The sequence below is a fragment of the Hibiscus syriacus genome, unplaced genomic scaffold (genome assembly GCF_006381635.1).
Source record: "Hibiscus syriacus cultivar Baekdansim isolate YM2019G1 unplaced genomic scaffold, ASM638163v2 tig00111445_pilon, whole genome shotgun sequence".
In the NCBI taxonomy this organism is placed as follows: domain Eukaryota; kingdom Viridiplantae; phylum Streptophyta; class Magnoliopsida; order Malvales; family Malvaceae; genus Hibiscus; species Hibiscus syriacus.
In genome coordinates, this window is record NW_024063096.1 from 1,019,901 (window position 1) to 1,047,887 (window position 27,987).

A 27,987-nucleotide genomic window follows, 5' to 3' on the forward strand; every position below is an offset into this window, starting at 1 on the left:
TCATCCAACTTTGGCAACCAAATCCTTACGCCTCGGGTTCACCACTTTCTCCAAAATCTGCTTGATCTTGCGATTGAAAATTTCTGTTTGGTCATTTGTCTGCGGATGATATGACGTGGAAATCTTGTGTCGAACTACATATCTCTTCAGTGCTTTGGCAATCAATTTGTTATCAAAATGGGTTCCCTCATCACTTATAATAGCTTGGGGTACTCCAAACCGAGTGAAAATGTACTTGTGCAGAAACTTAAGCACAGTCTTGGAGTCATTCCTTGTTGTCGCAAGTGCTTCTACCCATTTTGATACATAATTCACAGCAAGCAATATATATAATTTTCCTTCAGAAGATAGGAATGGTCCCATAAAATCAATGCCCCACACATCAAACAACTTTATCTCCAAGATATTTTGCAGCGGCATCTCATGTCGTCTGGAGATGTTTTCAGTCCGTTGGCATCGATCACAAGCTTTGTAAAATGCTTGGGCATCTTTAAACAGATTTGGCCAGTAAAAGCCTGATTGCAGGACCTTAGCAGCAGTCCTTGCTCCACCAAAATGACCTCCACTTGGGGTCGAATGACAATGGTATAAAATATCACGATGTTTCTCTTCGGGTACACATCGTCTAATGAGCTGATCGGCACAATACTTGAACAAATATGGCTCATCCCAAAAATAGTGCCTTGCATCATGCTTGAATTTCTTTTTAGCATGACTATCTAAATCAAAAGGCAGAATTCCACTAACAAAAAAATTAACAAGGTCAGCGTACCACAGAATTGCCATGACATATAAAAGTTTCTCATCAGGAAATTCCTCTTTAATATCTATAGTGTCATGGCATTCAGAATTATTTCTCTAGCCTAGATAAGTGATCAGCAACTTGATTCTCAGTTCCTTTTCTATCTACCACCTCTAAGTCGAATTCTTTCAAAAGTAAGATCCACCTAATAAGTCTAGGCTTGGCATCCTTTTTGTTCACTAAATATTTTATAGCCGAATGATCAGTGTGAATAATAACTTTAGTGCCTATTAGGTAAGGTCTAAATTTATCAAAAGCAAATACCACGACAAGAAATTCTTTCTTAATGGTGGTGTAGTTCAATTGTGCTTTTTTAAAGTGCGGCTAGAATAATAAATAACATGAAATATTTTACCTCGGCGTTGCCCCAAAACAGCTCCTACGGCATAATCGCTTACATCACACATCAGCTCAAATGGTGATGTCCAATCAGGAGGAACTACAATGGGTGCCGAGATCAGTTGTCTTTTCAGCTCAGTAAATACGTCGAGGCATAACTCGTCAAACACAAAGGGTTGATTTTGTTGAAGCAATGTGCACAAGGGCTTAGAAATCTTGGAGAAGTCTTTGATAAACCTTCTGTAGAATCCAGCATGTTCAAGAAAAATTCTTATCCCCTTGATCGAAGTTGGTGGTGGCAAATTTTCAATCACTTCAATCTTCACCTTATCCACCTCAATACCCTTGTGTGAAATTTTGTGCCCTAATACAATCCCTTCAGTCACCATGAAGTGACATTTTCCCAATTTAAGACTAACTCAAAATCTTCGTATCTTTTGAGAACTTTTGCTAAATTGTCGAGACATCGTTCAAAATCGTCTCCACAAACAGAAAAGTCATCCATGAAGATCTCTAGAAAATCCTCAACCATGTCTGAAAATATAGCTTGCATACAGCACTGAAATGTTGTCGGGGCATTACAGAGTCCAAAAGGCATCCTCCTAAAGGCAAAAGTTCCATAGGGACAAGTGAATGTAGTCTTTTCTTGGTCCTCTGGTGCGATGGCAATTTGATTGTACCCCGAGTACCCATCCAAAAAGCAATAGAATGCTTTGCCGGCCAATCGATCCAACATTTGGTCGATGAAAGGTAGAGGAAAATGGTCATTCTTCGTAGCTTTGTTGAGCTTTCTATAGTCCATGCATATCCTCCATCCGGTAATAGTGCGAGTGGTTAATAGCTCATTATCCTCATTAGTAACCACAGTCGTGCCTCCTTTCTTCAGAACACACTGGACAGGGCTCACCCATGAGCTATTGGAGATAGGGTAAATCACTCTAGCATCAAGCCATTTCAGAATTTCTTTCATCACCACTTGCTTTATAACAGGATTGAGTCTTCTTTGTGGTTCAATTGAATTACCGTGGCAATCTTCCAGCAGACTTTTATGCATGCAGATCGTGGGACTAATGCCCTTCAAGTCGGTCATAGTCCAACCAATTGATTTCTTATGCTGCATCAAAACACTTAACAAACTTTGCTCTTGATTAGCAGTAAGGTTAGCGGAAATAATCACCGGTAAAGTCTCATTTCTACCTAAGTAAACATATTTAAGATGCCCTAGCAAAGTCTTAAGCTCTAAAGTTGGTGCATGCAATAATGAAGGCTTAGGAAGAATAAATTCATCAAAATTTAGAGGTTCAAAATTCAGATGTTCAAAATTCATACCTGATCTAGCTTGTAGTAAGCTAGATTGCTCCTCCAAAATTGGAAAGTCATCGGACTCCACTGAGCTTTCATCATCCAACAAATATTCATTTTCTACTAGCTGAATGAAATTGTTCTGGCAAAGATGTTCAGTTTCTTCTTCAATCACTGAGTTCAATTTAGAAATGCCTTGGCATTCTTCATTGTCATCAACATATTTGAGCGTTCGAAACACATTGACAGTCACACACTGATCAACCACTCTCATGGTGAGTTCACCTTTTTCACAGTCTATCAATATACGTACGTCCAGTGGCTAGGAAAGGTCTTCCCAGAATAATCGGTGCCTTGGCATCAACTTCGTAATCCAGAATTAAGAAGTCGACTGGAAACACAAACTTATCCACCCTCACTATGACATCCTCGACTCTCCCTTCAGGTTTAACATGAGATCTGTTGGCAAGTTGTAAAATAACTGAGGTGGGTCTTGCATCTCCTATGCCAAGCTTCAAGAATATAGATTTTGGCATTAAGTTGACACTTGAGCCAAGATCACACAGCGTCTTTCCAACGAAATTAGCTCCAATCGAACAAGGAATAATAAAGTTGCCCATATCATTTTTCTTTGGCGACAACTTATTCAATGAAGAACAAAATTTTGTTGCCGTGGCAACAGTCTCTACTTTCCTCTTCTTGGTACAGATTTCCTTCAGAAATTTGGCATACATCGACATCTGTTCAATAGCTTCCAAGAGAGGTACATTGATATGGATCTGTCCACAAACTTTTTGAACTGAACTTCATCATTATGCTTCTTCAATCTTTACGGGAAGGGTGGTGGAGGTCTCGTTTCCTTAACTGCAGTAGTAGGAATTGCTTTTGCCTTGGCATCAGAATCTGGTGCCTTAGTTGAATCATCAGTAGAACCCTCCTCCTTGTCCTTCTCAGTAATGGTATCGTCATGCAATTCAGCTTCACCACTTTCAGTAGTGGGAGTAGAGTCATCATGTTGTGGCGCACTAGCCTTGACTTGTTGATTGATTTGTGTTCCACTCCTACGAGTTAACACATTGCAATGCTCTTTTCCAGGCCCTTTAGTGACTTCAGTATCACTTGGCAATCGCCTTGACCTTCCAAAGCTCTCAAAGACGAGCTATGGCTTTGAAGTAAGACGCATTGACTATGAAGTAAAGCCCCTTGATTCTTAATTGAAGTAGAATGGTTTGCAGCATGTCTTCATAGTATATATGAACTCTTGAATTGTAGCTTCCAAGGAACTCGTGCTTACTGAAGTTAAAGCTCCTTTGTTAACATTATGCCATGGCATAACATTCTGGTAACCTTGAGACTCATTGTGAGTTTGCTGCCGAGAAGGTTGACTAGCATTGTGGGCTCCTTGATTTCCCCATGAGAAATTGGGGTGCTGACGCCATCCAACATTATAAGTGTTAGAGTAAAGATTGTTGTTGCCTCGATTGTAATTGCCTACAAAGTTAATGGACTCATGATTGCTCGGGCATTCACTCTCATGATGATTGCCTTGGCATATTAGACATGCCAAGCTAGTTGCTTTCACTTCCTTCACCTCAGTAGAGCGTTGTAAGTTTTTCTAGCATATTGGTGATAGTTGAGAGTTGAGCGGACACTGAATCCTTGGTATCTAACTCAAATACTCCAGGTGCTCTCCTCCCACTCCCAAGTCTTGAGGAAGGAAACTGATAATCATTGTTAGTAATTATGTCCAAGATAGCAAACGCCTTCGTAGGTGATTTATCCAACAATGTCCCATTTGTCGAGGCATCCAGTAACATCCTCGTGGGTGTATTGACTCCATTATAGAATATGACTACTTGAGTCCAATCATGAAAACCATGATTTGAACACTTTCGAAACAAACTCTTGTAATGATCCCAACACTCATACATGAATTCGTTGTCGCCCTGGCAAAAAGATGATATATCATTCCTTAGCTGCGTATTCATGTTTGGTGGGTTGTACCTCAATAAGAAACTCTTGCAAAGATCAGTCCATGATTCTATCGAACCGGCTGGTACAACACTCAACCAAGCCCTTGTTCGGTCACGCAATGAATACGGAAACAACTTTAACTTCAGAAAATCCTCATGTACTCCCTCTTGGAGAAAAGAATCACAAACTTCTAGAAAATTACGAATGTGCTGCCTGGCATCTTCATTTGGCATACCCCAAACTGCCCAATGGAATTCAATATGTTGAACATGACTGGTTTCAGCTCGAAATGTGCAGCTTGAATTTCGAGTGCCACAGTTCCAGGATTCAGATCATCCAATATCGGATTTAAGTGATCACGAATAACGCGCGGCCTAACAGCCGGATCAACATTGTCTAATGCCTAGGCATTCTGATTTCCATCATCTTGACCAATGCATTGTGAATATACTATTTTTTTTCTTCATTTTCTATTATTATTTATATTATTATTATTTTATTTTTTTTAAATTATTATTACAAACGGGCCAAGTTCGGCCCAACCCAGTAACCCAAATACAGTGGCCCAGACCTAAAGGCCCAAATGTATAACCCTAACCCCATTTAGGGTTTATATCTAAGCCCCAGCCGCCATCAGCTATCCACCGTTGGATCTGGCATGATCAAACGGTCCATACGCGTCCAGATGATCCCAACAGCAAACCCTATGGTTATGATACCCTAGGGCCACGACGCCGGCCGCCTCTCTGACACCTCCATCAACTGCTGCCACGCTTCAACAGAAACATCTAGAGGAAGCAAGGAACGTCGTCCACGTTCGAACCATGGGGTGAGTCACCACCTACGGTCTGGTGACTCACCGAACTCCACCCTTAGGATCGGTCCGAGACAAGAGCCGATGATGGCTATAAAGCCATCACCCAACCTGCAAAGAAAAAACGGCAACCAACAGAGAGAGAAAAAGAAAAAAAACAACAAACAAGAAAAAAAAACGAGCAAACCAGCAACCATAAACACCAAAATAAGCAAAGAGAAGAACGAGAGAAACTTACCGGGGAAGACAACGCCTTGATCGGAGTCACCACCGGCCTCCAAACGTCACCAAAAACCTTCAAAAACCGAAGGTATTTTCCTAGATTTGCTCCGATCGGGAGCTATTTAAAAGAAAGGAACACCGGAACCATCATTAGGACGGTCCGATCGGTGGCCGGCGGTGGGAATTACGGTGGCAGACGGCTGACGTCCGGTAGTCGGCTTCCCTCTGATGAGGGAAGCTAGAGAGAGACGAGAGAGAGTTTTAACTCTCTCTGTTTAGAGAGAGGAGAGAAATTGAGAAATGAGAGTTGGCCCTTCGGGCCAGCCAATTGTGGGACTTAAATAGCCCTTCCCGAACGACGTCGTTTTGGGGAGGGCTATTTGTGTAATTTTTAAATGTTAAACCCTATCCGTAGTCCCTCTATTTTATATGTTTTATATTTTAATCACTGAATCAAGTTTATGTTCCTTTTAATTTGGTCTATACATTTTATTTATTTATATTTTAACCCTTAATCGTAATTATAAATATTTTAGATAAAATACGTATTTAGTCCTTTAGTTTTAATAATTAATATTTTAATCCCAAAGTATATATTTTTAATTTATTTTAATTTGATATTCAAATTTTTTATAATTTTATTTTAGTCACCAAATTAATAAATAAGGAAAATAGCATGTTTAATCCCTGTAATTTCAAATAATTAATTATGAATTAGGTATTTAATTTTATTATATTATAATTTAGTCACTATTTTTAAATATTTTTCATTTATTATAAAGTTTTATTGCTTTTAAATATAGTTCTAATTGTATTTTTATTGTTTATTTATGTTTTAATTTTACTTGTTTATATATTTAAATATTATTTTATTATTATATAGTCATATAAATATATATATAATAATAATTTATTTTTTTTACATAAATTATTTTTATCATATTTTAATATTTATTTATTTTTCAATATCGAAGAAAAGGGCAGTCTTAATACAACTGGATGTCCTATTCTGGTAATTTAAAATTAAATATTATAAAAATTATAATTTAATTTTATTTAAATTATTATATTGTTAATATTTATTAATATCGAAGAAAAGAGTTGTCTTAAGGCACCTAGAAGTCATTTTCTGATATTTCTAAATAAATAAATATTTTATTTATTTTATATATAAATTAATATTTTTTTTCTCTCATAATTATAATTTTGAAATAATAGGATTATAAATTAAATATATTTTAAATTTTTAAATTTCTAATAATAGAGACAATTTCTAATTAAAAAATACCAAATTTGGGCGTTGTAGGGGTGCTAATCATTCCCTAAATGTAACCGACCACGAATCCTTTTTTATTATTAAAAAGAATGAATTTTTGGTTAAAACGCAGATCAGTTTATCTTTTAATCGATGTTTTCTTAAAAACTCTTTTAAAAGATGATTTTTAGGTATTCGACCTACCTAACCCAAAAGGCCGATGGCGACTCCCAAAATATTTTTTAAAATAAAATCAAAATCATTAATTTATTCACATCACTTTTCCCGCCAAGTAAAAATTCGTGCCCGGACGAAAACCGGTTACGACAGCTTGGCGACTCCGCTGGGGACTGGTTAAACTTTTAAAATCAATTATAAATTGTCTCTATTAATTATGAATTAAAATTCATATATTTAATTTATAATTCTTTCTTTTCAATTTTTTTATATACTTATTATTTTTATAATATTTATATTTATATTTCATTTTACTTACAAGTATTTTATTTCATTATTTATTTTTTCTGTCAGAGGTTTGAACATTTCTCCTCACACACAACACTTGCATTGCATAGCATAAAGCTCTATAATTGAGTTTGTCCCTTTTAAGTGGGAGTGAAAGCGACGTCTTCGTGAGAATTTATTCTCCGTGTCAGACCTAGCAAGTAATTTCGGGGTTCATATGCTATATGTCTTCGTGAGAATTTATTCTCCGTGTCAGGCATAGAGAAGTGTATCCCCTCGAATTGAACTTGATCCACTTTAGTCTGTGATGGACTAGGATTGAGGGTTAACAGCCCAAGGGGGCACTAACAAGGACAATTCGGGTACCTTTATTCTTAGATCTGAAACCCTGCATATAATAAACCCTAGAAACTCTTCCGATCTGAAGCCATGCCGAAATTTTGTCCAAAATAGGTGTACACACAGGAGAAATGAATTCTAACTTTCCTTTTAATTTATTTATTTATTTTCTTACTGATTAAATTACATGTGAATTTAAATTATTTAAATTATGAAGAAAGCATGTTTAAATAAAGATATTTAGGTAGACTATTATTAATTTTTTTTTATAAACTAATTCATTTATTTTTTTGTGTTCTTTATTTTTTTTGCATAGCATCATACAGGATAAAAGGCATTGATCCTCGTGTTAATTGTCTCATTGGAAAACCTTCATCCATGGATAAAAAGTGTTCAAATCAAAATAGTTCTAAACTCATAAGTAAGACAGTGGGCTGAGGACTTACAAAGACAAGGAGGAGACAGTCTGCAAGATGACTATGTATATGACTTAGCCAATTATGCTCCAGTTTCGCTGAAAAGAAATGACATGCAAGATTTGCGAAGCATTTGGGAAAGCTGGGATTCAAACAAAAAGTTGCAGTTTTATCAGACTTACGGAGACATTTCATATTTGCTCTACGTCGAAGTTGATGATGACTTACTTCGAGCCCTAATTCAATTCTGGAATCCCGAGTACAATTGCTTCACTCTCAATAAAGAGGACTTGGTCCCTACTATTGAAGAGTATACAACTTTGCTACATATAGAAGGGGCTTTGGAGAATCGAATTTATTCAAAGTCAATTAAAACTCAACCCTTTCGAGTTAAATTAGCAAAGATTGCCGGAGTACGAGAAGAATGAGTGGCATCCCGTACAAAACAAAAGGGTGAAAGCGAAGGCATTGCTTGGACTAACATTAAAGAACTTATTCAGAGTCATCCAGACACTAAAGTATGATTCGATCTATTTGCTCTGGGTATGTATGGTATGGTCATCTTCCCAAAAGTATTGGGATATATTGAAGCTGCAGTAGTAGATTTATTTGAGCAGCTACCAAAAAAAGATTAATCCTTATTCTGCAATTCTAGCAGAGACTTTCAGATCGTTAAATGCTTGTAGAAAGCTAGGAGGTGGACGATTCTCAGGGTGTACTCAATTGTTATATGTTTGGATCCGTAGCCATTTCTGGAGGACAGAAAAGGTTTCATACCGGCGTTTTAATACGGATTACTCACCATTAAAAGAATTTCTGGAGCAAAAATGGCCGAAAGAAATTAAGAAAGATATGTGGATTAATGCCTTTCGAAATCTGCAAAGCAATGACATTGTTTGGAGAGCCCCGTGGCAAATCCAAAGAGAATTCTTTTACTAATGTGGTGATTACAACTGGATAATGCTGCTCGGATTGTGGGAAGAAATTGGATATGCGCCACTTCTGGTTATAAGACAGTATGAAGGTCGTCAATTTGTACCTGTCACTGCTGGATTACATTCATCTGAGTTCGCATTCCACAGCAAAAATTATAAAAGAAATATCATGGAAGCCTTTACAGCTTGGAAAACAACTTTTTGTATCCGAGCTAAAGCAGCAAAAGAAATGCTAACTCCTGATTATGAGGAATGGAGATCTATCAGGAAAAATGAAAATATTCCTCTACCAGACCAAACTGAGGATATCTCTATGGAAGATCACATTAAGGTGGTTCCATCAAATATTGAAATCCTGAGAGCTGAGTTTGAAGCAGAAAGAGAAGATTGGTCAAGAGAATTAGAGCAAATGAGACGAGACAAAGCTATGTTGGGTGTTGACATTGACTTTCATTCATCACAATGTGCAATGTTGAGAGAAAACAAAGAAAAAGTTAATGTTGAATTCAGCGCATTAAAGAAAAATTACCAGGAGTTATATAAATCCCGGAAATCATCAGGACCGAGCCGATCAACAGTACAGATGACCAGAGAATTGAACATCGAGAAAAGTCGAGTTGAAGATCTGAAAGGAAAGAATAGCCGTCTACTCAAAAGCCTTGAGAAAGGAAAGCAAAAAATGGAAGATTTTGAGGTTGACAGAAGAGAGCGAATTATAAAACACAAAGTTGAACATCGCGAGATCGTGAATGAAATGCAAAGAGAAAAGGGATCGAGCCAAAGATTTAGAAGAGATGAAGATTGATATTCTTGATAAATTTGAGGGTGAGAAAAATATCATGTTCAAGGGATTTGAATCTGAAATGAACCATCTAATTGCCGAACTTGAGGTAGAGTAAGAAGTGGCTAGCAATTGGATGCAAAGATGTAGAAACAAAAAATGTTCAAATCCAGAAGCTTAATCAAATAACGTAAGAAGCACGAACAAAACTTGAAGAAGATCTGGATCAGCCTAGAAACAAAAACTCAGAGTTCAATGCTTACATCTTGCAACTTGAAGAGTCATTATTTCAAGAAAAGGTTCGTCTAGGACCTAGTGATCTCAAAGAAAGTAATGAGGAAAGTGCTTCACTGCGTTAGAGCAAACTCTCGAAGGAACTAATGAACAATGGCAAAAATCAACTGATTTCTATGTAGAAAGAAGTGAAGAAAGAAGTAATATGGTATTCGAGGCCATGGTACAAATGAGCGAAGTTGCTAGATATGTTGGGGAACTAGCTGTTGAAGCAAAAATAATTAAGCATCACGTTGATCCAGTTTCTAAATTCGGAAAGAATGTGTCATGGTTAATGAAAGAAATTATAGAGCTTAATAGGAAAGCTACACCTTATCTGTAGTTATGAACTATTATAAAGAAACTTTTGTATGCCGATGAAAGTTGTTCTATGACAGTTAACTTTTTGGGATCAATACCTTTTACATACATGCATTTTGCATACATTCATTATTCATTGCATTATTTTCATTATTTTTATAACATTCGTTAATTAAAATTTGAAAAAATAATATCAAAAGAATTTTCAATCGCAGTTATTCTGGCCAAAAGAGAAATACAACATCACTACGGTACTAGACAAGTTACTAAGAGAATTATGGAGGATAAAATACAACGTATTGAGGAACAGCATAATAAAGAACAAGCAGAGATGAGAATGAAGCTAGAGAAAATTGAAGCCAGTATTGCAAACTCACAAGACAGCATGATGCAGAAAATAGAAGACATGTTTAAAAGGCAGGCTATCATTGGAAAAATGCATGAAAATCATGTATCTTTCGACCAAGAACCTATGTATCCTCTAGGTTTCCCACCATAACCAATTTATCATTCTGGTACTACACCTATACAAATCAATGCCCGCACATCAGCATTTCAAGAAGTCAAACCACATGAAAATCGACAAGTGGATCCTGCATCTTCAAGCAAAAATCCACTTATATCAGATGTGAAAATAGGGGATTTTAATACTGAGCATCTAATCCCATATTTGAATGAGCTGAATGAAAAAGAAAAAGTAAATGAAGAATTGACCAGACAGATCAAGAGCTTAGAAGAACGAATGAAATCCGTGGAAATAACTGAATCATTCTATGGGTTTGACGCTAGTGAGTTGAGTTTGGTTCCAGACCTAATTCTCCCCATCAAGTTCAAAGTTCCCGAATTTGATAGATATGACGGTACCACATGCCCTTCATCCCACATTAATATGTTTTGTCGCAGAATGGCGGGATATGTGAATGACGAGAAATTGTTAATTCACTACTTTCAAGATAGTTTGACAGTACCAGCCTTAAAATGGTATACTCAATTGACCAAAGCCAACATTAGATCTTGGAAAGATCTGGCTAAAGCATTCCTAGAGCAATACCGCCACGTAACAGACATGGTCCCTGATAGATGGACTCTCCAAAATTTGGAGAAAAAGAATAACGAAACGTTCAGACAGTATGCTCAGAGATGGCGTGACACAGCAGTCCAAGTTCAACCACCTTTGTCAGAAAAAGAAGCCACAGTAATATTTGTCCATACATTGAAAGCTCCTTATTTAAAATCATCTAATGGGGAATGCAACCAGAAATTTTGCAGATTTGGTCATTTTTGGAGAACTCATTGAAAATGTCTTGAAAAGTGGCAAAATTGAATCAAATGAGGGGTCTAGTTCCAAAAGACCTATGTACCGGAAAAAAGAGAATGAAGTCAAGAATGCAAACTCTTACAACAAGGATTCATCAAAAAGTGTTACAATAACCCAACCAAGGGTTAAGAAAGAGGAAACAAACACTAATCGAGCAGAGTCTAGAGGATCTCCAAAGGAAAATGAAAGGTTGTCTTTTACACCTTTACCAGTACCCTATGCAGATATCTATGATTCGCTGTTAAAAGCAGATGTCATACGGCCCTATCCTTTGGTCCCCATGCAACCACCATTCCCTCCATGGTATGATGTAAAGGCACACTGTGTTTACCATGTTAGAATTACGGGTCATTCTATTGAAAACTGTTTGGCATTCAAAAGGGTGGTTCAAAATTTGATCAACGCTGGAAAGTTGGAATTCAATTCACCATCTACATCAAATCATCCATTGCCAAATCATGGAGATAAAAACGTGAATGCAATTCAGGAAGAGAACAGAAAGAAAGCAAAAACTGACATTTCTGAAATTAAATCTCCTTTTGTTTGGATATTTCAACAACTCTCTTTAGCCGGTATAATTCCACAACAATTCAGGCCAAAGCATAATGAAGGCAAGAATTATTGTGAATATCATCAAGAGAAGGGGCATGAAATTCAAATATGTCTTGAGTTTAGGGATTTGTTGCAAAAATTGATGAATAGCAGAGAGATAGAATTCTTTGAAGAAGAACCAGGGAAAAAATAAGATGATGTTTGCTCATATGAAGATTCTAAACCTAGTCAGAGAACAAGTGATCCTGTGATCATTAATGTGAAATCGTCTACGGTGATTCCTGCACCAACAAAGCCGAAAGTAGTTATCACCACTCCTCTACCCTTTCCATACAAGGATACTCGCAGAGTACCTTGGAATTATACTACCAATGTTTCAATGGTAGGAGGATCTGTTTCTCTAGAAAAAAAACATAAGAGAAAATACAGAGTCTGGGTTCGACGTCTGAAGCAGTGAGTGAAGTCGGATTCTTTACAAGAAGTGGGAGATGTTACTCTCCCGAAACATCCAATGCATCAGAATAGGTGAAAGCAAGAGGAAAAGCCATGGTAATACCCCAAAAGGTATTTGATGATGAATCCCCTCCAGCATTCAATGAGCCTGTAACAGAAAAACAAGCGCAAGAATTTTTGAAATTCCTGAAACATAGTGAGTATAGTGTGGTTGAACAACTACATAAACAACAAGCGCGAATTTCTATTCTTGATCTATTGATGAATTTAGAAGCACATAGAAATGCTTTAATGAGAATGCTTAATCAAACCTTTATCCCTGAAGATATATCCCTCAATAAACTTGACAGAATTGTGGGACATATAGTCGCTGACAATTACATAACGTTCACGGATGATGAAATACCTGAAGGCGGAATGGGGGTCAGTAAAAGCTTTGAATATCACTACACATTGTCATGGTCATGTTTTGCCAGGAGTATTGATTGACAATGGATCCGCTCTCAACTTGATGCCTCTAGTCACACTTCAAAGAATGCATGTGGATAAATCACACATGAAGAGTTATCAAAATGTAGTGCGAGCTTTTGATGGTACTCAAAAAGAGGTGCTTGGGAAAATGGAAATACCGTTGTTAATCGGACCAGTCGTGTACAATATTGACTTTGTGGTGATGGACATCCACCCTACATATAATTGTTTATTAGGGAGGCCATGGATTCATTCAGCAGGAGCCGTTCCTTCTTCATTACATCAGAAATTGAAATTTGTTGTTGATGGACAACTAATATACGTAGGAGCTGAAGAAGAAATCATTGCGTCTATAACAAGTGATGTTCCATATATTGAAACCAATGATGATGCTCTCGAATGTTCTTTCCGAGCTCTTGAATTTGTCAATGCAACCTTTATTGCAGAAGGAAGCAAAATTCCATATCCCAGATTATCTGATTGCACCAAGATGACGGTACGTCAAATTTTTAGGCATCGGAGCTAAAGTTGGGAAAGGTTTAGGAAAGAATCTTCAAGGGATTTCAGTTCCTGTAAGTATAAAGATGAAGAAAGATCGTTTTGGGCTTGGATTTAAGCCCAATTTTCAGCAAAAGAACAAAGAGATGAAAAGAATGTGTGAAGATAGAAATGCAAGGTTGAAAGGAGAAGAAATTCTTTGGGAACACATTTTTTCCCACAGTTGAAGACCACATTCAGATCAGGGGGAACAATTTATGTAGAACAACAGCTTGTTGAGGCCTTTAGAGAAGAAAAGTTGACAAAAGATCAAAGCATAGTTGAAGAAGCTATGAATGGATTATTTATCAACATGATCATGAATGACAACAAGACTGGCAAATACTTGGATAGGATTCGCCCATGTTTTCCCGGAGAAACACTCAACAATTGGACCACTGAAGACCTTCCTGTAGTTTTTAATATTAACACAGAGCAATATTCAGAACTAATCTTTATGTTAGGCCCAAAAGTATGAAAACTTTTTGTTATCTTGTAAAGGAAATTATGTTAAGTTCACCTAATATTAAATATAAGAAATTTTCTTTAAAATTTTTAGATGGCAATCATTCTTTACATTTTCTTACATTTTTTACATTTATTTATTTCATAAATTTACTATATTCTTTCGGAAATATGTCCGACTTAAATTTGCAGGTGTCACAATGTTAATAGCATGTTTATTCCTAAATTTAATCGAGAGATAAATTTAGAGCAGCCCATATGTCTGGAGGAAATCAATGAGTGTGAGGATGAACTGGAATGGGATGTTCCTACTGAATTATTAAGACTGGTAGAAAAAAAAGATAAACAAATTTTACCTCACAAAGAAGAGATTGAGACTGTGAATCTGGGAACAGATGAAGAAATGAAAGAGGTGAAAATTGGTACTACTCTGACAATCCAGATAAAACAAGAATTGATAAATCTCCTTCAAGAGTTCAAAGATATCTTCGCTTGGTCTTATCAAGATATGCCTGGTTTGAGTACAGATATAGTGATGCACAAGCTTCCAATCAATCCAGAATATAAACCGGTCCAACAAAAGCTCAGGCGAATGAGGCCAGAAATGTTGTTACAGATCAAAGAGGAAGTGATGAAACAGATTAACGCAGGTTTCCTACAGGCAGCCAAATACCCAGAATGGGTAGCCAACATTGTTCCAGTACCAAAGAAAAATGGAAAAGTTCGAATGTGTGTGGATTACAGAGATCTCAACAAAGCTAGTCTGAAAGATAGCTTTCCATTACCCCACATAGACACCTTGGTGGACAATACTATAAGACACGCATGGTTTTCATTCATGGATGGCTTTTCAGGATATAATCAGATAAAAATGAATCCTGAAGACATGGAAAAAACAACATTTGTAACCATGTGGGGGACATTCTGCTATAAAGTAATGCCATTTGGATTGAAAAATGCAGGGGCAACGTATCAAAGAGCCATGGTAACTTTGTTTCATGACATGATGAACAAAGAGATTGAAGTATATGTAGATGACATGATTGCCAAATCCCGAACTGAAGAAGAACATATTCAAAATTTGAGAAAGCTTTTCCAGAGATTGAGGAAGTATCAATTAAAGCTCAACCCCGCTAAATGCACTTTTGGGGTAACTTTTGGGAAACTTTTGGGATTTGTGGTCAGCAAAAAAGGAATCGAGATTGATCCAGATAAAGTAAAAGCAATTCAAGATCTTCCACCACCCAATACAAAAAAAGAAGTTCGAGGTTTTTTGGGAAGATTAAATTATATATCTCGGTTCATTTCTCAATTAACCGACAAATGTGATCCAGTGTTCAAATTACTTCGAAAGAACAATCATGAAGTCTGGAATGATGAATGTCAAGAAACTTTGGATATTATTAAGAAATATTTATCCAATGCCCCCATTTTAGTATCACCAATGCCTGATAGACTGTTAATTCTCTACTTGACAGTCTTTGAAAATTCGACGGGATGTGTACTGGGACAACATGATGAATCTGGAAGAAAAGAAAAAACTATTTATTATCTGAGCAAAAAATTTACTGATTGTGAAATTCGATATCCACTAATACAAAAATTATGTTGTGCCCTGGTGTGGGCTACTCGAAGACTCAGACAATATATGTTATATCATACTACTTGGTTGATATCCAAACTTGATCCTTTAAAATTCTTAATGGAATCACCAGCTTTGACAGGCAGAATGGCTAGATGGCAGATGTTATTAACCGAGTTTGATATTGTATATGTCAACCAAAAAACGATAAAAGGAAGTGTCATAGCTGATTTTCTGGCTAGTCGTGTATTGAATGATTATCAGCCTTTGAGTTTCAATTTTCCAGATGAAGATTTGTTGTGCATATCCATGAATGAAGAAGTCGGAACAAATGATGCATCTGCATCTTGGAAGCTTTACTTTGACGGAGCATCCAACGCCTTGGGACGAGGAATCGGGGCAGTGTTAATTTCTCCAGAAAATATTTATTATCCCTTTACAAGTAGATTGGAGTTCTTTTGCACCAATAACATGGTTGAATATGAATCTTGTGTCATGGGATTAAAAGCAGCTATAGAAAGAAAAATCAAATGTCTCAAGATATATGGAGATTCATCGTTAGTGGTGTATCAATTACGAGGTGAATGGGAAACAAAAGATCCCAAATTGTTGGAATATCGAAATTTTACCCTCGAATTAGTGAAAGAATTTGAGAGAGTCACATTTAATTATATCCCTCGAGAAGAAAATCAAATGGCAGATGCTTTGGCTACATTAGCTGCTATGTTTCAGGCAAATAAGAAAGTTGATATGATGCCAATCAAAATGCAAGTATATGAAATTCCTGCACATTGTTATAGTGTGGAAGAAGAGGTAGATGGTAAACCATGGTATTATGATATCCTGCAATATATCAAAAATCAAAGTTATCCACAAAATGCATCTGAAATTGATAAAAGAACCTTGAGAAGAATGGTTGCTAGATATTTTCTTAATGGAGAGATTATGTATAGAAGAAGCAATGATCAAATGCTATTGAGATGTTTAAATACCAGCGAAGCCAGAAGCATCATTGAGGAAGTACATAGTGGAATATGTGGAACACATGCAAATGGTCTTTCCATGGCTAGAAAAATAATGAGATATGGATATTTTTGGGCTACCATGCACACATATTGCATTGATTATGCAAGGAAATGCCTTAAATGCCAGATATATGCGGATAAGATTCATGTACCCCCATCTCCTTTACATGTAATGACAGCACCCTGGCCATTTTCTATGTGGGGAATAGACGTCATTGGGGCAATCACACCAAAAGCATCGAATGGACATTGTTTCATCCTTGTGGCAATTGATTATTTTACCAAGTGGGTTGAAGCTGCTTTGTATACCAATATTAAGAGGTCCACAGTCTGCAAATTCATAAAGAAAGAGATAATTTGTCGGTATGGCCTACCAGAAAGAATCATTACAGATAATGCTCTGAACTTGAACAATAAAATGATGACCGAACTTTGTGCACAGTTTAAGATCAAACATGCAAACTCAGTGGCATATCGTCCAAAGATGAATGGGGCAGTTGAAGCAGCAAATAAGAACATCAAGAGAATCATTACAAAGACCACTGAAACTTACAAAGATTGGCACGAGAAGTTACCTTTTGCTTTATATGCATACCGAACTACTGTTCGAACATCTACTGGGGCAACGCCTTTTTATTTAGTCTACGGGATGGAAGCAGTCTTACCAATTGAAGTTGAAATTCCATCGCTTCGAATTTTGAGAGAAATAAAATTGGATGAATCTGAATGGATCCAAGCTAGATTTGATCAATTGAACCTTATTGAGGAGAAAATATTGAGAGCTATTTGCCATGGACAGATGTATCAGAAACGGATGATGAAGTCTCATGAAAAGAAAGTACATCCAAGAGAATTCCAAGAGGGTGATCTAGTACTAAAAAAGATCTTGCCTATACATAAAGATTTCCGTGGGAAATGGATGCCTAATTGGGAAGGGTCATACGTTGTAAAAAAGGCCTTTTCCGGAGGAGCGTTGATCTTGGCAGAAATGGATGGAAAAATTCTGAGAAATCCAATAAACTCGGATTCTGTCAAGAAATATTATGCTTGAAGAAAAAAGAAGAACAAAAAAGAAAAAAAATGAGGAAAAAAGAAAGAAAAAGAAAAAAAAAGAAAAGAAGAAAAAAGAGGGGGTCAAGATGAAAACCCGCAAAGGGCATCTTGTAACCAAAGGAAGGATTTGAGTTGAAAACCTGAAAGGGCGGCTCAAATGCATGTTGATATTAGGCATCTGGCAATTGAACCTTCTTAAGATTTTGATAGTTTGGGAGGAACTTCACATCTACAAGCATTCTGACAACGTTTGAGATCTTTCAGACAAAAGCTTACATCAATACTCTAAATTATATCAATTTGATTAATTTAGAAATACTTATGCTAATAATTTGTTGAGTCATTTAAATTTTTATCATTCCTATGCTTGCCATAACTTTGAATACAATTCTATCTATTTATTAATAAATTCTAAGTTTATTTTCTCTAAATTCAATTTATTTGAGATTCAATTTATTTTCGAAAATTCAACTTATTCTTTTATTTTGTAAATGGATTAACATAATTTTGGAATAAGTTAAAGATTTCTGAATATCACTTTATGTTAATACTTTTAAAGACATGGAATACAAAGTAAGCAAATTATCACCATCATAGAGTTATTTGGAAGCGGAACAAGAAGAAATCTATTCTCAATTGGCAGATTATGAATATAGCCCCTTTTCAGTGTAGCGGCATGAAAATACTTCGAATCTATAAATTTTGGCTCTACATCAAATAAATACTGTGATATTCCAGTCCAAACATTAACTGGAGCAAGTACCCCGTTATCATAGTAGAAATAAGAAGACCCAATAGCATCTTCTGGAAGTGTTCTTTGAGTTATCTGATCTGATTTGATATGAACCCCAAAATCAATCATTGGATTTAAAAGATGAATTTGCTCATAGTAGAAATAAGAAGACCCAATAGCATCTTCTGGAAGTGTTCTTTGAGTTATCTGATCTGATTTGGTATGAACCCCAAAATCAATCATTGGATTTGAAAGATGAATTTGTTTATAGTAGAAATAAGAAGACCCAATAGCATCTTCTGGAAGTTTTCTTTGAGTCATCTGATCTGGTTCGGTAAGAACCACAAAACCAATCATTGGAATTAAAAGATGAACTACATGATCGTCTTCATTAAGAAGCTTCTTTTCAAGCTTCCTCTGCTTCTTTTTTTAAGAAAATCATAGCCCAAGTTTCGCCTTTTTCTTGTAATTGGGATCATTGTATAATGGCATCCTATCTTTTACCGGAAGAAGTGTATCAGCAGCCTTAGCAATTTGAGCAGCACATATAAAATCTGTCAACTCTGCAATTGATGAATCAGGATTATATATCCATGGCTATTGAAGACATAGCATTTGAGTATCCCATTTTCGTCAAGTATAAACAGTTTACTCTCCTCATCAGAATCAGAATTCAAGATTTCCTCGGTATCAAAAGAACTATCAATATCTGTGAAATCATCTTGAAAGATCACTTCATAATCAGATGAGTTGTTATCAGAATCAACATGTTGCATAAGTGCGAGCTTTTCAAGAGCCTATACTATTGAGTTTTATTCTCAAGTGGTTTTTTGACATTATGCAAAAATTCAGGCATATCTACATCTACACTCTTCAAGGATGATAGATTTCTCCATTTGAAGAAGAAAGATTTATTGGATTTCTACACAACTGAAGAAATACTAAGTTTACCAATTTGAAATCAAATAAAAATAAACTTAACATTCATGCATCATATTTAGGCATTTGCAAAAATAAGTGCATTTTCATTCATTTTATCCATGTTGAATTTTGACAGGAATTTCAAAGATTTTAGCAAAGATTTAAATCCATTATTCAATGGATCATCAACATTTCCAGTTCGAGTTCATAATGAGAAGAACTCATCTGAAGAAAGAAGAATTTGTTCAACCTTTTGCTCAAATTCATCATTCAATGGATCAGCGTTGCCAGAAGGTTCATAATGAGAAGAACTTATCTGAAGAGAAAGAAGAAGTTCATAATGAGAAGAGCTTGTTCAATCTTTTTTTTGCTTGACTCTATCACAGAAGAAGATAGATCAGCATTAACATTTCCAGTTCGAGTTCATAATGAGAAGAACTCATCTGAAGAAGGAAGAAGAAGTTCATAATGAGAAGAATTTGTTCAACCTTTTGTTTGAATTCATCATTTGATGGATCAACATTGCCAGGTAGAGTTCATAATGAGAAGAACTCGTCATCTGAAGAAGAAAGAAGAAATTCATAATGAGAAGAATTTGTTCAACCTTTTGCTAAATCCATCACTTGATGGATCAACTTTTCCAGAGAAAGTTCATAATGAGAAGAACTCATCTGAAGAAGAAGAAGTTCACAATGAGAAGAGCTTGTTCAACCTTTTGCATAATTCTATCACAGAAAGAGATAGATTAGCATCAATCTCTCCAGAGAAAGTTCATAATGAGAAGAACTCATCTGAAGAAGAAAGAAGAAGTTCATAATGAGAAGAGCTTATTCAACCTTTTGAATGACTCTATCACAGAAGGAAATAGGTAAACATCATCCCCAGCGGAAAGTTCATAATGAGAAGAACTCATCTGAAGAAAGAGAAGAATTTATTCAACATCTCCATATTAATCAAGTGAATTCAAATGGATAAAAAATATATATTATCTTTTCGTCTTTGCTCTATTCTTGTTAACACGAGAATGAGAAAAGAGGGGCAGCTGAAGATACTATTTTTTTCTCCATTTTTTATTATTATTTATATTATTATTATTTTATTTTTATTAAAATTATTATTACAAACGGGCCAAGTCCGGCCCAACCCAGTAACCCAAATACAGTGGCCCAGACCTAAAGGCCCAAATGTGTAACCCTAACCTCGTTTAGGGTTTATATCTAAGCCCCAGCCGCCATCAGCTATCCACCGTTGGATTTGGCATGATCCAACGGTCCATAAGCGTCCAGATGATCCCAACAGCAAACCCTAGGGTCACGACGCTGGCCGCCTCTCTGACACCTCCATCAACTGCTGCCACGCTTCAACATAAACATCCAGAGGAAGCAAGGAACGTCGTCCACGTTCCAACCATGGGGTGAGTCACCACCTACGGTCTGGTGACTCACCGAACTCCACCCTTAGGACCGGTCCGAGACAAGAGCCGGTGATGGCTATAAAGCCATCACCCAACCTGCAAAGAAAAAACAGCAACCAACAGAGAGAGAAAAAGAAAAAAAAACAACAAACAAGAAAAAAATGAGCAAACCAGCAACCACAAACACAAAAATAAGCAAAGAGAACAGCGAGAGAAACTTACCGGGGAAGACAACGCCTTGATCGGAGTCACCACCGGCCTCCAAACGTCACCAAAAACCTTCGAAAACCGAAGGTATTTTCCTAGATTTGCTCCGATCGGGAGCTATTTAAAAGAAAGGAACATCGGAACCGTCATTAGGACGGTCCGATCTACGTTGTGGTATAAAAATAAATTTTTTCGGCCACCGGAAGCGGTGGCCGGCGGTGGGAATTACGGCGGCAGACGGCTGTCGTCCGGTAGCCGGCTTCCCTCTGATGAGGGAAGCTAGAGAGAGACGAGAGAGAGTTTTAACTCTCTCTGTTTAGAGAGAGGAGAGAAATTGAGAAATGAGAGTTGGCCCTTCGGGCCAACCGATTATGGGACTTAAATAGCCCTTCCCGAACGACGTCGTTTTGGGGAGGGCTATTTGTGTAATTTTTAAATGTTAAACCCTGTCCGTAGTCCCTCTATTTTATATGTTTTACATTTTAGTCACTGAATCAAGTTTATGTTCCTTTTAATTTGGTCTATACACTTTATTTATTTATATTTTAGCCCTTAACCGTAATTATAAATATTTTAGATAAAATACGTATTTAGTCCTTTAGTTTTAATAATTAATATTTTAATCCCGAAGTATATATTTTTAATTTATTTTAATTTGATATTCGAATTTTTTATAATTTTATTTTAGTCACCAAATTAATAAATAAGGAAAATAACATGTTTAATCCCTATAATTTCAAATAATTAATTATGAATTAGGTATTTAATTTTATTAGATTATAATTTAGTCACTATTTTTAAATATTTTTCATTTATTATAAAGTTTTATTGCTTTTAAATATATAGTTCTAATTGTATTTTTATTATTGTTTATTTATGTTTTAATTTTACTTGTTTATATATTTAAATATTATTTTTATTATTATTATATAGTCATATAAATATATATATAATAAATAATAATTTATTTATTTTTTACATAAATTATTTTTATCATATTTTAATATTTATTTATTTTTCAATATCGAAGAAAAGGGCAGTCTTAATACAACTGGATGTCCTATTCTGGTAATTTAAAATTAAATATTATAAAAATTATAATTTTATTTTATTTAAATTATTATATTGTTAATATTTATTAATATCGAAGAAAAGAGCTGTCTTAAGGCACCTAGAAGTCATTTTCTGATATTTCTAAATAAATAAATATTTTATTTATTTTATATATAAATTAATATTTTTTTCTCTCATAATTATAATTTTGAAATAATAGGATTATAAATTAAATATATTTTGAATTTTTAAATTTCTAATAATAGAGACAATTTCTAATTAAAAAGTACCAAATTTGGGCGTTGTAGGGGTGCTAATCCTTCCCTAAACGTAACCGACCACGAATCCCTTTTTATTATTAAAAAGAATGAATTTTTGGTTAAAACGCAGATCAATTTATCTTTTAATCGATGTTTTCTTAAAAACTCTTTTAAAAGATGATTTTTAGGTATTCAACCTACCTAACCCAAAAGGCCGATGGCGACTCCCAAAATATTTTTTTTTTAAATCAAAATCATTAATTTATTCACATCACTTTTCCCGCCAAGTAAAAATTCGTGCCCGGACGAAAACCGGTTACGACACATTGGTTTCCAATCTGATACATGTTTCTTCTAGCGTGTTGAGCACGTCTCCTTTGTCTAAAGAGTCTTTCAATCTCAGGTTCTATCGGTTCCAAAGGCTCTTCAGAATTTCTTCTAGGCATACACTAAATAAACCTGAAAAATAAAACAAAAATATAAAGTAAACTATAAAAATGCAAAACAAAATAAAATGCTCTGGTAAAACTAAATAACTTCAGGCTGCCAATCCCCGGCAACGGTGCCAAAAACTTGTTGCGTGTTGTGAGTACTATAAAATATACGCAAGTAATGTGCAAGTATACACAATCGCTCAAGTAATATAATGATGAGTGGGTATCATCTCCACAGGGATTGGGTGAAATTAAAAAAGTCTAACCAAAGCTAAGCACTAATATATCTATGTATAGTTAGTCTTTATATATACAAATGTCACGGTAAATGAAAATGTGTATGCTGATGGATGTAGATTGATGGTCTGACGGTGTAGCAGATAGAAATGCAATGGCAAGATAAGATGTTTAGTGTTGAAAATGGTGCAATGTCGAGGCAATGAAAGATGGTAAGTAACAATAAATAAAATGAAAAGAAGATAATCCTCACGTGACAAGCTTCCAATGGAATGAATGGTAGGGATTGATCTAAGGATGCTAAACTTATTTATCAGGTATATCTAAGTTATCTAGTCTTTACTTGCTCGACAGGGCTTTCCTAAAATGTTCTCAAATGAACTTAATAGAATAGGATGCCAAGGCATCTGCTCTCACTCAACGATGTTGGCCAACCTGCCCTATTGATAAAAACACTCTTTTTAGTCGTTGAAATCCTATCCTAGTCTCTCCCGAGATCTAAGGGATTAGGTTGTAATATCCCTAAGCCAGTTTAAAGCCCTTGGAAATACTATAACCCATTGCTTATGAGGATCTTATTTTGCGGTTCTCTCGAATTCTTACAAGTATTTCTAGCTTAGGTATCTCCTGAATACCTAAACGTCATCTAAGAAATGGACATTTCCATGCCTCTTACAAGCCTAGATGATGAAGCATTCATAAGCAAAGAAAATAAAGAACCGAAATAAACTCAAATATATAATCAAAATAAAGTCTAAACATCCATTAAACCAACCACCACCAAATAAGTTAGTTCATGGTGGGGTTCGAAATATCCAAACACAAAGTCATGCAAATATTTGTTCCAACAACCCACATATAAATCGAAAAATAGTAGCAAAAAGGGAAGTGAGAAGAAGCCTTTGATGCGCCACCGGAGGTCTCCTTGGCCACAACAAATCACTTTAGCTCTCTAGCTCCTCTCGGCACCTAGCTCGCCACTCCTTGGAGCTTAATCAATGGAGGAAACCCAAGGAAGAAGAAAAGGAAAAGGAAAATAAAAATCTGATTTTTTTCCTGCTCTATGCGTGTGCCTCTTCACCTCTCTCCCTTCTCTCCCTTTAGGTGTCATTATAATAAAAGGATCTAGGGGCAATGATTAGGTTGTTAGGTATAAAATACCCCTCATACCCCTAGAATCACACCATAAGCATGAACTTAATTCTTCAGGTGGCCTTAGTCCTCTAGAAGGTGGCTACAGTAATCATTCCACGTGCCGTGCCAGCTGTCCTTATACAACTGTATCTTTTTGTCGTTTTCTGCGCCAGAAATGCCAAGTCATTTCAATCTGCTTCAGCAACTTGTGATGCCGCGACATTACTTCCTAACGAATCCTTTTTGCTTGCTATTCCTACACATCATAGACAAACTGCACCTTTCCCTCAAGCAGCATCATTAAGAAATAAAATAACACTACCACCACAAATGCAACTATATGCAACTACATGATCTTAAAATGCCTAAAATGAGCTTTTAAATAAACAATAACTTAAGTGAAAAAGGCCTTAAAAGTAGCATTTTTAGGAAGTTAACACTTTGCAAAGGGATCAACGGAAGAGTTTGCTTCTATACCATTTTGCAAATTTTTGCTGAACTCTCTCGAAGACTTCAATAAACCACCATGGTTTCCCGGTTACGAACGCAATGTATCCCATGCTCAATCCCAACACCAACCCACACCCATACCCCATCGATATTGAAAACTTCCAATTCAATCCGTCATCGTCGTCATTTGGATCAAATTTGGATGAGGTTTCCTCCTCATCATCACAACTTTTTGCTAATGGTAACCCACATAAACCCAAGTTCCCTATATAGGAATCATTAGTAAAAGTATCAAATTATTTACCTTGAGGAATTGGTCCCACGAGACTATTATAAGAAAGGTTTAGCACCTCCAAGAATCCGAGATTTTTTAACTCTGTAGGAATTCGGCCTTGAAGTATGCTCGATGAGAGATCTAATGATTCGAGCTCCGACAGATCACCTAATGATGATGGGATAGGACCGGCTAAACAGTTATGAGACAAGTTTAGGACAACGAGTGAGTGAAGCTCGCCTAACATTTTAGGAATTTCTCCGAAGAATTGATTGTTTGAAAAATCAATTGCCATCCAAGTGGTTAATAGTGACTGGAACTCTCTTTCCAACCCTTTTGTTGCAAATGATATATCTGTCACAAAATACCTTGTTCCATCTTCCGCTGTATTCATCATGTTCTTCAGTTCATCTCGTTTTTCATTCCATCCTCGAATGGCATGCAAATTTTCGACAATTTTGGTAGGTAAATAACCGTCGAAGTTGTTATGAGAAAAATCAATGACACGTAAACGAGCGAAGGAAATCGTAACACGTGAATCATCGATTCGACCGTAAAGTCGATTCGATCTCAAGATAAGAACTTGTAACTTATCCAAACTTCCTAACCAATATGGAAATGTGTCATTTAAGTAGTTGTTTCCAACATCGAGAAGATTCAAATCTTTGCAATTTCCCAAAGATCGGGGTAGTGAACCCTCTAATCGGTTATTGCTTATTCGAAAACTTTGTAACGAGCAACCTTTGGTAAAAATTTCTGGTACTTTACCATGAAGATTGTTCTCCCGAGAAAGAAAAGAATCGAAGTTTCCGATGCATTGCGGAATTTTTCCATCCAAACTATTCTTGAATATATAGAGAGTTGTAAGCGAACTCAAATTGCATATCGAGGAAGGAATTTTCCCTTGTAAAATAAATAAAATGAAATTAAGTTATAATTAGGAGTTTGAAGGTTCTTTGAAACAAAAATTAAATAAATTATTAAATTTCATAAAATACTTTTCAATCATGTGGTGACACATGTCACCATTTAATTAGATATTAAGTTTATTTAATTGAATTAAAATGAAGAATAAATTTATAAAATATTTAAATGTAGATAACCAAATGTATATTTATGTCAATTTTTGTTAATTATCACATCACTATTTTCGTTAAATGTTAACGATTAGTTGTCTGATTGAAACATTTAAATAGTTAGGTGATCAAAGTAAAAAAAAGACAATAGTTCAATACTCATACGAGTAGTTTACCCAAAAAATAATAATATTATACCTGTTAAATTGTTATTAGCAAAATCAATTGCGTCAAGATAAATCAAATTTCCGATAACGGAAGGAATTTCGCCTGGGATATAAAATTTAATCAATAAAACTCATATATTATATTTCTCTCATACTTGATAACAAAATAATTCATGAGCAAAAAAAAAGATTTATCAAAATATGATATTATACCTGTTAAGTTCTGTTTTGAAAATCGGACCGGACCAGCCGGTTCAACCGGAAACAGTTGCTTAGTCCAATTCAATCTAAACCGGTTGAACCGCTACTAGTGAACCAGCCAGAACCGCTGAACCATTCGAATCGGATTGACTGAAAACCGGAAATTTTGTTTATTTTTTAAAAAAATTAAACCAAACGTTGTTTGTTAAACGAGCCAAGTCGAACTCAAGTATTGCTGAGCTCGACTAGAACTTAAAAACTTTAAAAGTAAGTTCAACTCCACTCAAACTCACAATTTAAAAATTATCAAGTTCAACTCGAACTCGAAATATAATATTGAAACTTGAACTTAAAAAGGCTTGAACTAAAAAAAAAATTAGAAGCTCAATTGAAGCCTAAAATTCGAGCTTGATTGAAGTAAAAGAATAGTTCACTCAATGCTCACCCAAAGGCTTCATGATTTTGAATGTCAAATTACCTCTATTATTTATAGAAGTTAGTTGTGATGCTCTTCTATGTTTCTTAGCAATGTGGGATTGTTTTGTTCTCATATTTTTACTCTTTTAGACTTTTGGGATGCTCTTCTATGTTTCTTAGCCATGTGGGATTGTTTTTAAAAAAAAAAAATTAAACCAAACAATATCATTTTGTTATGATTTTTTTAGCCCCAAATTTATTTTTTAATTATAATTATATAATTATATTTATTATTTAATATGTTTTACCTTAAATATTATGTTGTAGTTAATTTGAATCATTTTGTTTCACTTAATTTTATGGTTTTTAATTTATATATATGTTATGACTTGCTTTGAATATGACTTGTGATATAAAAAATTATTTTTTATTAAATATTTTTGGTATTTTTATTTAATTTTTTAAATAATTATGACGTCGTCCGGTTCGACCGGTTGAACCAGTGAACCGGTAGCATGGCCGGTTCGCTAACCGGTCCGGTTCTGAAAACCATGCTGTTAAGTTGTTATTAGAAAGATCAAGCGTGGTAATAAAAGTCATATTTCCAAGAAATTGTGGGATTCTACCTGAAACATATCATTATATCTATCAGAAATTATTAGTATTTCTATAGCATATAATTATCTTGCAAACTACACTGCTATAAGCCTATATCAAGATTGAAAGAGTTCACCTTTGAAATCGTTGTTATACAAAAGCAACGTTTCCAAATTTGACAAATTGCCCAAAGTAGATGGAATAACACCAATGAAGAAGTTCCGGTACAAAAGCAAGCTTCGAAGTTTACCAAATTGGCCAAACCATGATGGGATTTCTCCTTGGAAGCTGTTGTTACCAAGGTTCAAGTATCTCAGCCGACGCAAATTCGTCAGTTCGATGGGTAGAGCGCCATGGAAACTATTGTAACGAACGTTGAGCCAGACAAGGAAAGACAGATTTCCCAGTTGAGATGGTATGGTGCCTGTGAGATCCATACTCGACAAATTCAGAGTAGTGACTCTGTGGTGGTTAGATCCACACGTGATGCCGATCCAATTACAAACAGAGACCGAAGTAGACCAGTTGGTTGTTAAGAGATTGTGTGGATCATGACTTATATGAGATTTTAAGGCTAAAAGAGCTGATTGATCAGTGGTGATGTTGGGTGAATTCACAGACAAAATAGCCCTCAAGGTTGCAAATAACAGCGAAAACATAAGATGGAGGAAGCCGGGTTTTGCCATAAGGTTGGATGTGGGGTTAAGGCAAATCATGA

General features: G+C 35.6%; 1 protein-coding gene across 1 annotated transcript; it reads right to left on the bottom strand.

The window, feature by feature from the left end:
* On the bottom strand, positions 1-27,955 carry LOC120163414 (receptor-like protein 18). The gene is made up of 6 exons (XM_039173353.1): positions 27,406-27,955; positions 26,086-26,157; positions 24,842-25,414; positions 24,565-24,772; positions 5,278-5,342; positions 1-290 (listed from the first exon to the last, which is right to left on the bottom strand). Exons 1-6 carry the CDS (start codon positions 27,953-27,955, stop codon positions 1-3), a joined length of 1,758 nt encoding a protein of 585 aa, XP_039029284.1.
* Positions 27,956-27,987: the final 32 nt, after the last annotated feature.

Excerpts from the sequence above, each read along its gene's own strand:
- LOC120163414 (XM_039173353.1), bottom strand. The coding sequence starts at position 27,955 with ATGGCAAAACCCGGCTTCCTCCATCTTATGTTTTCGCTGTTATTTGCA. Across the intron at positions 24,773-24,841 it reads CGTGGGACCAATTCCTCAAG|CAAAAAGTTGTGATGATGAG; the intron begins GTAAATAATTTG and ends GGTTACCATTAG. Across the intron at positions 291-5,277 it reads GATCCTAAGGGTGGAGTTCG|AAGCACTTGCGACAACAAGG; the intron begins GTGAGTCACCAG and ends CAAAATGGGTAG.